This window comes from Phaethon lepturus, unplaced genomic scaffold, assembly GCF_000687285.1.
Source record: "Phaethon lepturus isolate BGI_N335 unplaced genomic scaffold, ASM68728v1 scaffold7644, whole genome shotgun sequence".
NCBI lineage: Eukaryota > Metazoa > Chordata > Aves > Phaethontiformes > Phaethontidae > Phaethon > Phaethon lepturus.
This window is the reverse complement of record NW_010533983.1, coordinates 1-13,135: the sequence shown is the minus strand read 5'-3', so window position 1 is coordinate 13,135 and position 13,135 is coordinate 1. Positions and strand designations below refer to the sequence as shown.

At 38.9% G+C, this 13,135-nt stretch overlaps 1 protein-coding gene across 1 annotated transcript in view; it reads right to left on the bottom strand.

Moving 5' to 3' along the window:
* Positions 1-4,120, bottom strand: part of LOC104619482 (glypican-5-like) — a gene marked incomplete at both ends in the record, with an annotated part of 158,164 nt that extends 154,044 nt beyond the window's left edge. Inside the window, one exon of the mRNA XM_010285374.1 lies at positions 3,990-4,120. Within this exon, the coding sequence (XP_010283676.1) occupies positions 3,990-4,120 (131 nt within the window). The remainder of the gene's footprint in view (positions 1-3,989) is intronic.
* Positions 4,121-13,135: the final 9,015 nt, after the last annotated feature.

Here is a 13,135-nt window from a genome sequence, read left to right as displayed (position 1 = left end):
GCATCATGAAGCAATTTTCCACTTACATGATTTGATACCACATTCTGCTCTTTCTTACATCCATACTCTCAAGTACAAAGTAATGGCAACAGCTGGAGCAATGCATGACTGCAGACAGGTCCAATCCAGTAACTTACTGGAGAGAGTAAGCATCACCTTCAGCAGCTCTGAGGACACCCAGACGATAGTGGCTTTGCCATTGTACTTTCTGGGAGCTTATGGCAGGGGTGGCCACAGGAGAGGGCAGACATGCACTGATCATCAGGTGAGTGTCACCTACGATCACTGAAGCAGTGATTCCAACACAGCCAGTCAAAAAAGGAAATGAAAATCTGTAACAGAGAAAATCTGGACCTGCTGAAACTTCCGTCTTGGCCAGTCAATCAGAAAGGTTTGATTCAGTATAAAGCTAAACAGTAAGTTAATTTGCATCTGGCATTAATAATCTATTTTGTACTAGCACTTCAATACTCAAAATTTTAATAAAATTATGTGTTGCCTGACTCAATAGTTAATTTTAAACAAAATAGATGCCATCGACTTCAAACATCCCCAAAGAAACTCAAAGTTGTTTATTTTAAGATGTACGAAAGATCGGTAAGTTCACAATATAACAAAGAAAACCCAGAAATTATCATTTCAAAGCCCGTCTCCTCCAATTACGACCTAGTATCACATTATAGTTCTTTGTTAAACATAACATTTTTATATACAGATCTGTAACCAGTCTATGTTTAGTGGTTTGAAATATTACATGCAGCAGACATGCTAGAAGGCAGGTATTCAACTTTGCTAGGAGTCCAGACCCTGACCAGAATAGTACTTTGTGCTGAACTCTGTGATAACAATCCAATTTACTAATTGAGATTCTGTACGTGCCATATACTTTCCCTGTACCATCATATGGTTTCCATTTTCTTGTCATCTCTACTACATGTTCTAGTAACCTCCGTATTAAAAAAATGACTACAGCAGCAATCCTGCCAGTTTCAGTTAATCCTGGAATACTATTGTACTATTAAAAAAACGATACTAATAATCAAATCTATGCTCTTCAGCTTAATCAGAGAAAAATGTTTCCTACAAGATCATGCAACATTTATTCAAGTTCCAGCTTCTTACACTATTATCCCTGACACATAGTGTTACATAACAAAAAATATGCTGGAATGGAATGCAGGGGAAAATAAAGATGGGAAGTCTCCCAGGAACCCATGAGAGCAAGAGCAGCAGAAAAGGGTTCAACTTCCATAAAAGAGGATCCAATTGCTACATGACTTCAGGACCATGCAGGACCACGCTGTGCAGAGCAGCTGAGGGTGGGAAGGACTGCCTCCAGCCAGGCTCAGAAAACACACACCCAGAAGAAAGACCAGTCAGGCAAAGGGACACAATCTTAACGGTCCCACTTTTCAACTGCATGAGCAGCCTTGGCTCTACTGAAAAGCTGAAACCAGAGGTTCTCAAACTCCTTGGAAAAGGAGCTTAATTTTGTAACTGGCCTTGCAAAGATGTAATACCTTTGGAGCAAACATACATATGTAGGTATAAGCCGTTCAGCACTAGGTCTTTTAAGGGCATCTCTAAGCAGGTACTGCAGAAGAGATGAGAGGCCACTTTATTGTGGTTTCTGCTACAGATGTGCTAACCAGACTGGTTCTTCTCTTTGAGCTTGGGAATATTTTTACACATTAAGGGAATGAGCTATAGCTTTTCTGTTTACTTGGGGAATGCTGGCTCATTCCTCTTTTTCTTTCCTTTTTTCTTTTTAGAATAACTAAAAGGCAGGAGTCATGTTCCATACTTGCCTTGAATTAAGGCTCACTTACAGGGATGTCTACTACACAGACCAACAGACTCAGTCAGGCCGATTCCCTGTGTGACCCTGCACCTAAACTGACAGACAGTTGACATTATTGCTCTTCATTTTTTAAATGGCCAGAAGGAATGTCACCAAAAAAGATTCATGTAATCGCTCTCATAATCTAGTCCCCCTGTAGCAGTTATCTGTCACTCTAAGTGCATTTTACACAATCCACTGCAGGAATGATTTCACCCACCCATTACAAAATTTTATTACCTAAAATTGCATTTTATTGATATCATCTGTGATTAAATAACAGATTATGAACAACACAGTGATGTAGCCAATCACTGTGTGTTTCACTATCTACTGTTTCACAATTGTTTCCAAGAAGCAAAGTATAAGCTTCATACCATGTGTTTCATAGGAAGTTGTGGAAAACTTAAAAATATTTTCCACTTCTTACTAATTATGGCATGGCTCCATCATTCATTTTTGGTGCATAGGCTCTCCACAATACCTATCAACACTTATTTCAGTAATGTTTTATATTAATTATCTAAGGAGGACCTCAGTTTAGATTTTTTGATAAATTACTTTTCAGTGTGCAGACCAATTTTGGGAAACTGTCTAATTTACGGTATATTAGTTTTAGCATATTTTCTTTTCCATCTACAGGTCTTATATTTTTAAAAAGTCAATATCCAAATAACTCTAGATGGTTGGGAAGGGGAGGGAGCAGATCCTCGGGTGAGGAAGAACTGCAGTCACGCCATTAAAGACATTAATTTGCAAATGTTTAAGAGGTTACCTGTTAATAGGTTGGTAATTCAGCATACAAGTCCCAGTGAAGTCAATGAGTTATACAAAAGATGGCCTACGGCACTGTGTTTTTAAAAGCGTATTTTGTTAATTGTACTACAACTGTTCTTTTGATTATTACTGCTGAATTTATTAATTTAATTTCCCTAATGCTATTTCACTGATTTGCATGGTAAAAATTGATTATCTCCAAGCAGTAGCACAAACTGTTGTGTTTTGGTTTTAAATTACAAAGGGATAAAAATATCACTATCCCTCAAAAAACATAGCTTGCTGCTATTACTTTTATTTTTTAAAGCAGTATTTCAGTTAAAACTGTTTCCTTCATGCAAGCTTAGATGAGAATTATAATAGAAATGGATAAAAACCTCATCTTCACAGCTCAAATGTCACAATCCAGGCTATGGAAATTTTAATATTGCTGTCTGCCATCCACCTATCCAACATAGAGATACACATGGACTCCCTAGGCAGATATCCCCAGATACCGTTCTCAGGTAGAGGTATAAGCCCAGCATGATTCCACTCATTTCATGAAGCCGTTCCAGATTAATACTGGTATTACAGAGAACAACATGTTAACCAGAAATATGTCACTGTGATTTTATGGTCAGTTAACTCTGACATCAACTCCTGTATCATGAGTGGGATTGCAAAGACATCCTTCCCTCCTCACTTACAGTTTACAGAAAACCAATCCAGGAGCTACACAAGGGAAAGTGAAAGAAAGACTAGGAGATCTGTGAGCAGGGATACTCATGCCAAGGCCATGTCTAGCGTCTCAACTGGCACGCAGCTGAAGAACAGAAGCCAAGATGGACACAACAAGCTTAAACATAAATGCTTCTGCTCTTGGTCCATTATGTAACAAATCAAGAAGATTGCAAGGGATCTTATTACTCCTCCCCAGCCCTGTGAAATGAAGGACTGACTTTGTGTCAGGGCAATGAATCTTTCCTTTTCACCCCTTCCTTCTTCCCACCTCTGCCCCTGAATAAGCTCAAGTCCTTAAAGACCTGGGCAGTTGTATTTTAAGTATTTTTAAACTCATTTGTGGAAGTTACTCAGACTTTGTTGAGGAAAAGCTGTCATGATTTTCACTGAAAGTTTCTGGAAATAATGAACACCTTAGTATTAAGTAATGACATCAAGTTTGGCCTTTTGTAAAAAACTTTTCTTGGAGACACCTGCAATGTAATATCACAAACACATCTGTGTAACTATCAGTGATGTCAATGGCTGGATGGCACACAGACAAGGTGACAGAACTGTGGTTCTGACCTAAACACTATGGTGCAAGGAGCCATTAACATAAACCGTGAGGCAGAGAGCTTATTTCAAAGCAACTATTGCTTAGGGTTACCTTCTTTTATTGTTCAGACTAGCGTGAGCCATCACGAATGTCTGGGTTTCAGTCGCTTCCTTCACTGGCACTATATTGTCTGATGAGAGGTTCCCTTCTTGTTGTTTGGGCTGTCCACATACTTTATCAACCTGTATGAAAGGAAGGGAAAGGAAAACCGGGTTTGAATGGAAAAACTGATTTACAATTGCCCACAGGTCTGCTTGCTCCTTGTGGTCAGTGTTTACTGCAAGAGAATGTGTCTGAGGAGGAGAGAGAAAGGGTTCTTCTTTCCAGGACCTGGAAACTAGTCCCCTGCATAAGAATGACCAAATTACGAGGCGGCGCAAAGAACACTGCTAACAGAAAGCCAATAGTCATGGATTTGTCACTGGATACCTGGACTATGGCACACTTGTAAACAGGCTGAAATAGCAACTGACGGAAGTGTTGCCAAACCAAACTTTTATTTAGAAACATACCTGGAGTTTGAAGCTACACAGATTTTGGTGGAACATCTGCCCTGTATATAGAACACTGAGCCTATTTGGTAGTTTGAATGGGCTTGTAATGAGAAGACAACCAAGTCTTCCGACCTTTTACTAGACAATGTTCCCTTAAAACAAGGAAATGACAAAAGGATTCAGCACCAACAAACCACTGTCAATAAAGTCTTTTCTTGGACAAGACAGACTGAAAAGAGATTTTTAAGCCCTGGGAATCATCAGTGCCTTGGATCCTGGGTTCGGAACACTAAATACCACTCAGCCACTTGCCTTTGTTGCCCTTCCTGAAGCCTCTCATAAGGGATTTAATATAAGACCAGGAGAAAGCAAACTTGTGTTTATCCTTTGTGCACTGTGGATCTGACACCGTTCCTGCATCCTGCCACATTTGTTTACTCTAACAGCTTTAAGTGACAATAGTAAGACAAACTTCTTCCCTTTCTAATCCACAAATAAGCAATATGTAACGTTTTCACCTACACTTAAATCCTCAAGCAAACACAAAAAGACAATGAAAGAAATCCTACTGTGGGCATGGTACTACCAGACACCTTTATCACACAGAATCCATCATCCTGCACGGCACTAAATTTGGTATCCCTTCTTCAGTTTTCCTTTATAACCAGGGTGAGATGGATTCTTGCTGGTTTGTGCATTTTTCTGCATCTTTTAAACCCTTACTGAGTCACAACTGCCTATCTGCTGAATATTTCAGACCACAGATGACTTCAAATATTTTCTCTGTCCCTTTGCACCACTATGTTGTATATGTCAATGCAAGAACAGGACAATTTTCTCTACCTTAGCCCAATTGCTCCAGGAAAACTACTGCTAAGGTAAGATATTTTCCTCAGAAAAAACAGTCCAATCAAACATGAAAAGTTGAAAGTTGTATAGGCATGACATTTAACATCAACTTTAGTTGTATGAGCTACAGCCTGGTCCAGTAGAATATATTCTGAAGAACCTAAAACTGTAGCAACTGAATGTGAATGTACTGGATTAATCCTGAAATACCTCCAGCAGTCAGAGCCGAAGCCAGCTGCCTCACTTAACACCAGGCACTGTGTATATTGTTCCGGTCTCACCATGGACTAAAACAGCACTGCTTTAAAACACAACTTTGTGAAATAAAATATTCTATTTCAGTCCTTTCTAAACTTTTGAAAAGCAAAAAAAACCCCACTCTGTGCAAATGAAAATATGAAACAAAAACGCCTTTTGAACCCTTTGGAGCTGGACAGAGGGCTTAACACAGCTGGATCACATTCCTGCACAGGATGCTTTCTCTCCTGTGCCCCAGGTTTCCCAGGTCTCCTACAGCATGCAGACCCAAATTCCCAGCATAGATTTCTGCAAAATCCATCTTAGATTACATCATGTCACTAAAGTTCATGTCTTCAAATTACATACACCTCAAATCTAGTCACTATGGATTTAAGGCAGTTTTAACCAACTAACAGCAGAGTGGTTTGGAAAAGCAATGTGGTTCTCATACACATAAGCAATGAAGAACTCCAAGTATTTTGTTGTTCCTGTGAAAAGTTTCAAACAGATTTAAAGTCAACATTTTTGTTGGGAATCAATAGTTTAAGCATCCAAATGAAAATACTCACTTTGTTTTGATTTGTGTTTTTGATACCATGGAAATAAAACGACTCTTTAAACTGCAGAAGTTTCAGTATTTTCTATGCCAAACCTTAACCTTGGCATTTTCTTTTTAACCAGTAATAACAGTTTCCTGCACCACATAAACCACAGTATTTTAAGGAAAAAAATATTTCTCAGTGGAAAATTTTAACCAGTTCTATTCCATTAAAAAGTAATTCATTAAATGAAAGGGCAAATCACATTCACACTTTTTTGTCATGCAGGCCTTTTAAGTGCTTTTCTTCTCATTAATATGCTAAGAAATACTAGCAATGCCCCATAATTTCAACTACTACACAGACACTTTAATCTGAAGTGAGATTAACAAAATGGAAGATACAATAATGATATATTATTTGTAATAACAGTAGCTCTTAATGTCTCAGCTGAGATCAGGACTGTGTTTTACTGGCAAGAAAAAAAGATAGCACAAGGCAGTCCCCGTCAAACAGCATTTGACACTTAAAGGAACAAAAAGTGATGGGAAACCAGTGCAGAGGCACAAAGTGACTTGGCCAGTGTCACAGCAGGGGACCATGGCAGACCACAGCTCATGCTGCATGCAGTCAATGCCCTGGCCCCCTTGTGCAGCTGCACCCAACGGTCCTCAACCCAGACCCAGCTCCCCAGGCTGGTTCCCCTGGTGCTGCAGGGGCCTGGGCAGCTCCAGCAGGCCCAGGCTGGCAGCTCATCAGCCCTCTTGTCTTCTCACCCCTTTCAGCATGAAGTTTCTTCGAGGTTAGTGTGGACTACCAGATGCTCTTCCTTCCCAGCCTCTTCAGGGCAGCAAGGATGGAGGATTTCACCCCACCACTGCCCTCACAGTGTGTACAGGTGGTTTGAAAACTTAACGCCCATGAAGATGGGAGTACCCTCCATCTTTGGATGCAAAAGCCAAACTCCCTCCCAAGATATTGTCTCCCGTGGATCTTAGTTATTCCTATTTGGCATATTCATTTCAGATTTTAGATGTTTTAAACAGAAACCTGATTTTAACTCACATTTTTTCATGTGGACTATCTTTGACATCTCACTGAAACATGTATCTTTCTGCAAAATCAGAGAAAAGGATGAATTTTACTAGCTAATTTTGGCAGTCACAAAGTTGATGGCAAGGGTGAGAACACTCACATACAGAAAACCATCTTAAACTTCCAGCTAGGACATCTGTGAAAAATTAGTTAATGCTGTGTAAATTAAAAAGTATGAGGCATGCCATTAAAAAAAAATGCTTTCTGGAACTGCAACATCTGGAATCCACTGCTACAAATTACCTGCCTGTTAACAATGGTAAGAACATGGAGGGTTTCCCTCCCATCCTAAGGGCACGAGAAAACTGCACTATCAGCTTAACTCAGAGCTTATGAATCAAGTCTCACCACCCAAAGGAAAACCAGTGCTACTAAAAATGGTGAATGGGTTTCTAAGGATTTATTTCCTTGTATGTGTAACTTACTGCTTCCAACCCATCTGTTAAACTGAAAGTGTAGACTAAGTGATTTTTTTGATATATTTATTTTTAAACAGAAGCTAACATTCCTCTACTGACACTGGACATTAGAATTTGACACAATATAGAAAAAAAAAAATCAAATATTGGTAAAGGCAAGAGAACTGTAAAGCCTTAGCTGAAAAGAGCTGGAGATACCTGTGACAAAACTTAACAAAAATTAGTAGGAACAGAAAATCCATTGCTCTTTTCCTAAATTCAAATTTTAAGACTCAGAATAACCAGGAAACAACATAAAGAATGATTAAGCTCATTTACTTCTTTTGATTTTTAAACTTAAAAATAAGCCTGCCAATCTTAAATTACAAACTGATAGAAAATCATCCCTCTTTAACAATAACACCACTAAGGTCATTCCTCTTGTCTCTCTGATGATATTTAATCAAGTTTGCCTTCTAAGACAGAACACCTATAGGTGAAAACTAATATTCTTTGTACCTCATTATCTTCTGAATTATCAATAATGTTTCACAAGTTTATACACTTTTCTTTAGATTAAAGCTTTTTTAAACTTATTCACCAATGATTCTTCTTAAATATGTCTTTCTAAAAACCATAGCTACATTTCTTCTCCTGTGAACTTTCCTTTGTAATGAAATACAGAGTCATACATATAGATGGATTATTTGACCTCTTACTATTTGTTCTTTAAAAGAATTACTATTTACAATTACTGCAGAGCTTTAACATAATGAATTGAAAAAATCTCATCTGAAATCTTTTGAACTCTTGCAGCTTGAGCAACCTTAAACATTGAGGTCATATTTAATATACCTAATATAATCAAACAAGGGGAAAATGTCATGCCCTTCCAGATACCAAGAGAATCTTATCTCTCTAAAGCAAGAGACCTTTTCACTAGTTCAGAACAGTAATTTTCTTTGATTTTGTAATAGGAAGCTTAGTATTTTAAAAATAGAAGATTTTTCTAGTGATAGGGCTTTGAGTTATTATTGAAATGCTGACACATTTTCCAGCAGATTTCTGCCCCCCCGCTCTGTAACTCAATTTGGCTCTGTGAAAACCCAGCACCCAGGTGAGCGCCTCTGATAATTTACACCCCACAGCCCAGATTCCTGATGGCTGTGCAGGCGTCAGCTCAGTCATACCCCACATTCATACCCCACACCATACATGCCACAAACGCATTTCAAATCAGACCTGGAGTTTGCTGGTTCCAGCTACCAAGTTTGAAGTGAGGGAAGGAAGAAACACTGAGTTATGGGGAAATGAGATTTGAATTTTCAGACTTGCATGTTTACCATGAGATCTTATTTCCTTTGGGTCAGACATACCCATTCGCTCTCTACAACTACCTGAAAGGGGGTTGTGGTGAGGTGGGTGTTGGCCTCTTCTCCCAAGTAACCAGCGATAGGATGAGAGGAAATGGCCTCAAGTTGCGCCAGGGGAGGTTTACATTGGATATTAGGAAAAATTTCTTCACTGAGAGGGTGGTCAGGCATTGGAACAGGCTGCCCAGGGAGGGGGTGGAATCGCCATCTCTGGAAGTGTTCAAGAAACGTGTGGATGTGGCGCTTCAGGACATTGTTTAGGGGACATGGCAGCGCTGGATTAATGGTTGGACTTGATGATCTTGAAGGTCCTTTCCAACCTAGTGTTTCTGTGATTCTGTGATACCCTTATCACTTGATTACTGATGACACAAGATACCAACAGATCTCTTTTTTATAATTTTCTCTAAGCCATCGACTGAAGTTCATTATGTAAATACCAAATCCTCTCCTTTGGAGTGGCTGCCACTTATTACTACAGTATTGTTGCAAAATGCTCATTTCCAATGCTCAAAAGATGAGTGGGAGCACATTTGACAAAATGTAAGCCAGGGTTTATTGTTCAATAACCTTTGATTTTGCCTTCTTTTAAATATTCTCTCTCTTATGGAATATGTTGCCTATAACAAATGCACATTTTGCTCATAGCAAAGTTCAGCAATACATAAACAAACTGTGGGATTATTAGTTCATTTTCCTACAGTAATATGTTGCATTTCACTTGGGAGGGGTGCATTCTCTTCTCTCTCATCTTGAATCTTGGGACAGTTTAATGTAAATTTACTTCCTACAAATCTTCCAAGAATTGGCAGTTAGAGAAGTTCACTGTTACTAGATACTAGACATTCCACCAAAGAGAGTGGCATTATGAATTCCTCAGGAGCAGAAAAACCTTCTGACAGAGCTGACACTTGCTTAGATATCAAAGAATCCAGCCATGGAATTTAAATCCATAAGAAATTATGCCTAGCTTTAATCAAGTGATTTGAATTAACTGTAATATTTCTAGATTCAGTTTTGAAATCAAGATACAACTGTGCCAGAAATAAACAAATCCCTGTAAAAGGAAGAGCTTGCATTTCTGAGGAAAAAAAATTATAGGCATAACCTGAAAAGTAATAGACAAGTACAAAGATATTGAGATACAGATCATCCTGGTATTTTTACAAAACATTGGGCTCCTGTTACTCTTAGGCAGATCTCAAAATCTTCCTCAAACAAACAAAAAAAAATTCAACAGGAATGTAGTCTTCTCTCAGCATGAATGCAGAAGTAATGGAACACTATTAAACATAGCTAACATGGATTAATTGATGATGATATCTTTTTGTTCAGTTCCCCAACTTAACCCCATCTATTTCAACGATCTTAACATGCTTTCGTGTGCTACTGTTCTGCACCCAAAGCCGAGGAAACTCTGTCCCCTGTACAAGTGCACAGGGTTGAGGCACTTCAACACCCGAATTTGAGAGTATCTTACTGCTTCTCCCTAAATGTGAGTGTCACAGGTGCTAACATCAAAAGTGCCTCCTATCTCAGAAAGGTTTGGAAACAGTAACTATGAAAAATTTGGATGCCAGCTTGCAGAGTTCTGTGACAGCAACTTATAGTTTAAGACCCTCATGCTTTTTCCCTGGGGATTATGTCCCACACACAAAAAGGGAAAAAACTGTATAAGGGCTATTTAGAGTCTCAAAGCTGGAACTTGAAATCAGTAAATCCAGAAAGCTCTAATAAACTCCCTAGATAGAAATGCAGGCTATAGAACTTTAGGCAGCCATTTCAAGGTCAAGGAAGGATTAAAGAAAAAGAGACCAGTTATACTTCAGCCATATAACAGAGTTGCCAGAGCAGCGTTTGCCCAGAACAGGAACAAAGCTGCCACACCAGTACAAAACAGGCAGGCAGATGCAAATCACAAAGCTGAAGCGATTCCTAGGTCTTTTGACTGGAGAACATATATCCTTACAAAAGTTCAAATTGTAATCTCTTCTTTAAGCAAATGCCTGGTTATTGCCTCCTCTTTGATGAGCAGTAGCCCAAAAGATCTGAGAGGACCTCCCTAACCGCATGGTAGGTTCAACCAGTTACAAGTTGGACTAGTAGCATGTATGCAGTCCTAAGCACCCCATTCCTAACTCGGAAATACATTGCCATTTTACAGGTGTACATATAAAGATAGGTGTATGGGGAAAAGTAGAATTAGTCAGTCATAGGGATTTTCAATATTACAGGAGCAGGTTTCAAGTATATAGAATTTATAGAGAATAATTTACATGTCTGCAATCAACTTCCTCTTACACATTTCTAAGGGTCCAACCTGAGGTATTACAAGGCCAAGCAGTGCTTCTGCATGCCCTTACAAAATGTGTTACTTAAAGACTCTGTTCATCTACTGAACAATTCATCCTTCTTCCTTTTTAACTAAGAAGGTCAAGTTTCCAGACTATCAGATATATTGAAAAACATGAACGTTCAGCAAAAGTGGAGTAGCAGTAGTATTCTGCAAGCAGCCCTGAAATTGGTTCTTGAAACGAGAAAAGTGCTGTGTTAGGAGATTTTGTACCTGCATCAATCAACACCGTCATTTTTTGTTGGTTCTGCCTACGGCAGAAGAGACATCCTTTTAGGCATCGACACTGGGCAGACACAGTGGTCAAATTCTGCAGCAGCTACACAAGTGAATCAAATTCTACAAGGTCTTCTCCCAAATTAAAAATGCAAATGATGAGTAACAAGAATTTAGGGTCTTATTCTACAAGATCCTTAAGAAAGATGGTTAGATAATCTGTTCTTAGCCAAGCAACGGGGCATGCCATGAAGCGTACACTGTAATGCACATAATACAGGTTTTGTTCACAGTAGTTGAGGACTTCTGAAAAAAAAATAAGGAAAAACTTCACAGATATTTCAAGAATTCTGTACAGCTTATATGTAACAAATTTTCACTGTAAATTCCAATGATGTTCTTTTCTGCTCTCACTGGCTTTTAAAATTGCATACACTGGCCAGGACATCAAACTCTCCACAGTTTAACTCTGCATGTAAAATCTTTTAAGAACATGTAAGTCAGTAACTTTGTCTATTTTGTTAGGACTTTTTAAAAACATTTTTGTTCAAATTGTATATATACATTTACCCAGCTGAAAAGAGAAGTGGTAATCATTTATAAAACCAAAACAAAATACCAACAGCACCTGAGAGGTAATGACAGTCCCTCTCCTCCCCCACAATACCCCCAAGATTCAGTACTAATCTTTCCTGACAGCCAGCCTTTGTTTGTTGTGACATTTGTCCTTAGATATTGACAACCTAGAAAGGTTAAGCTCAATTTTATAATTAATTACAATAATCTAGTATGGGAGGAAAATTCCATTGGGAATCAATCCAAGTGAGTCACTTTTAAAAGCTCTCAGAAAAATTAGGTAACTTTAAAGATAACATAACAAAATAAATTAAAAGATTTTATTAAAAATTCCCTTTTATCACTTTTTAAATTAATTACAGTATATCAAAATTGTATTGCATGTTATGTGTTTATTATTTATTCCCATTCTTAAGGGAAAGCAATTATCAAAATATTACTGGAATTTCTTTTATCACGGCAAGCTTAAAATGTAACTGAGAAAAACCCTTCATAGTTTGTTCTTCAAAGGTTCAATAAGTACAAAAGTAGCAGAGAAGGGTCACACATATTACAAACACACATATAAAGGAAAACACACTCCTGTCCTTTTAGGACTTACCTATTACACAAGTGTTGCACGGACAAAACAGCAGACTGCAGCAGTTACCACTGCTGACAGACGTCCCTAGCACAGACTGGTAACCACCGCAATGGCAGTACCACCACTATCACCAACTGGCCCCAGTGCCTGCTGCCATCCCTCCCCAGCAGCAAGGGCTGGCACCACCCCACCTCTGCTGGCAGGACCCAATGCTGATATTCCTTAGTCCTCTGTAGTCAAAGCAGCCAAGCAGCACTATCAGGGTTCAGCTGAGCTAATAAGACTCATTTTGAGGTGATACTGTTAGAGAGCGCTCCACCACTGACTGCAATGAGGGCTGGCAACCTCTAGTAGCAGGGGACTGGCAAGCAGAAAGGATCATATCCATGAGGCAGGCAGGTCACCAGTTGGCACAGGCAATTCTGGAAAAGAACATCTTTCCTTAGTCTTGGGTACAGAATCACAGAATCACTAGGTTGGA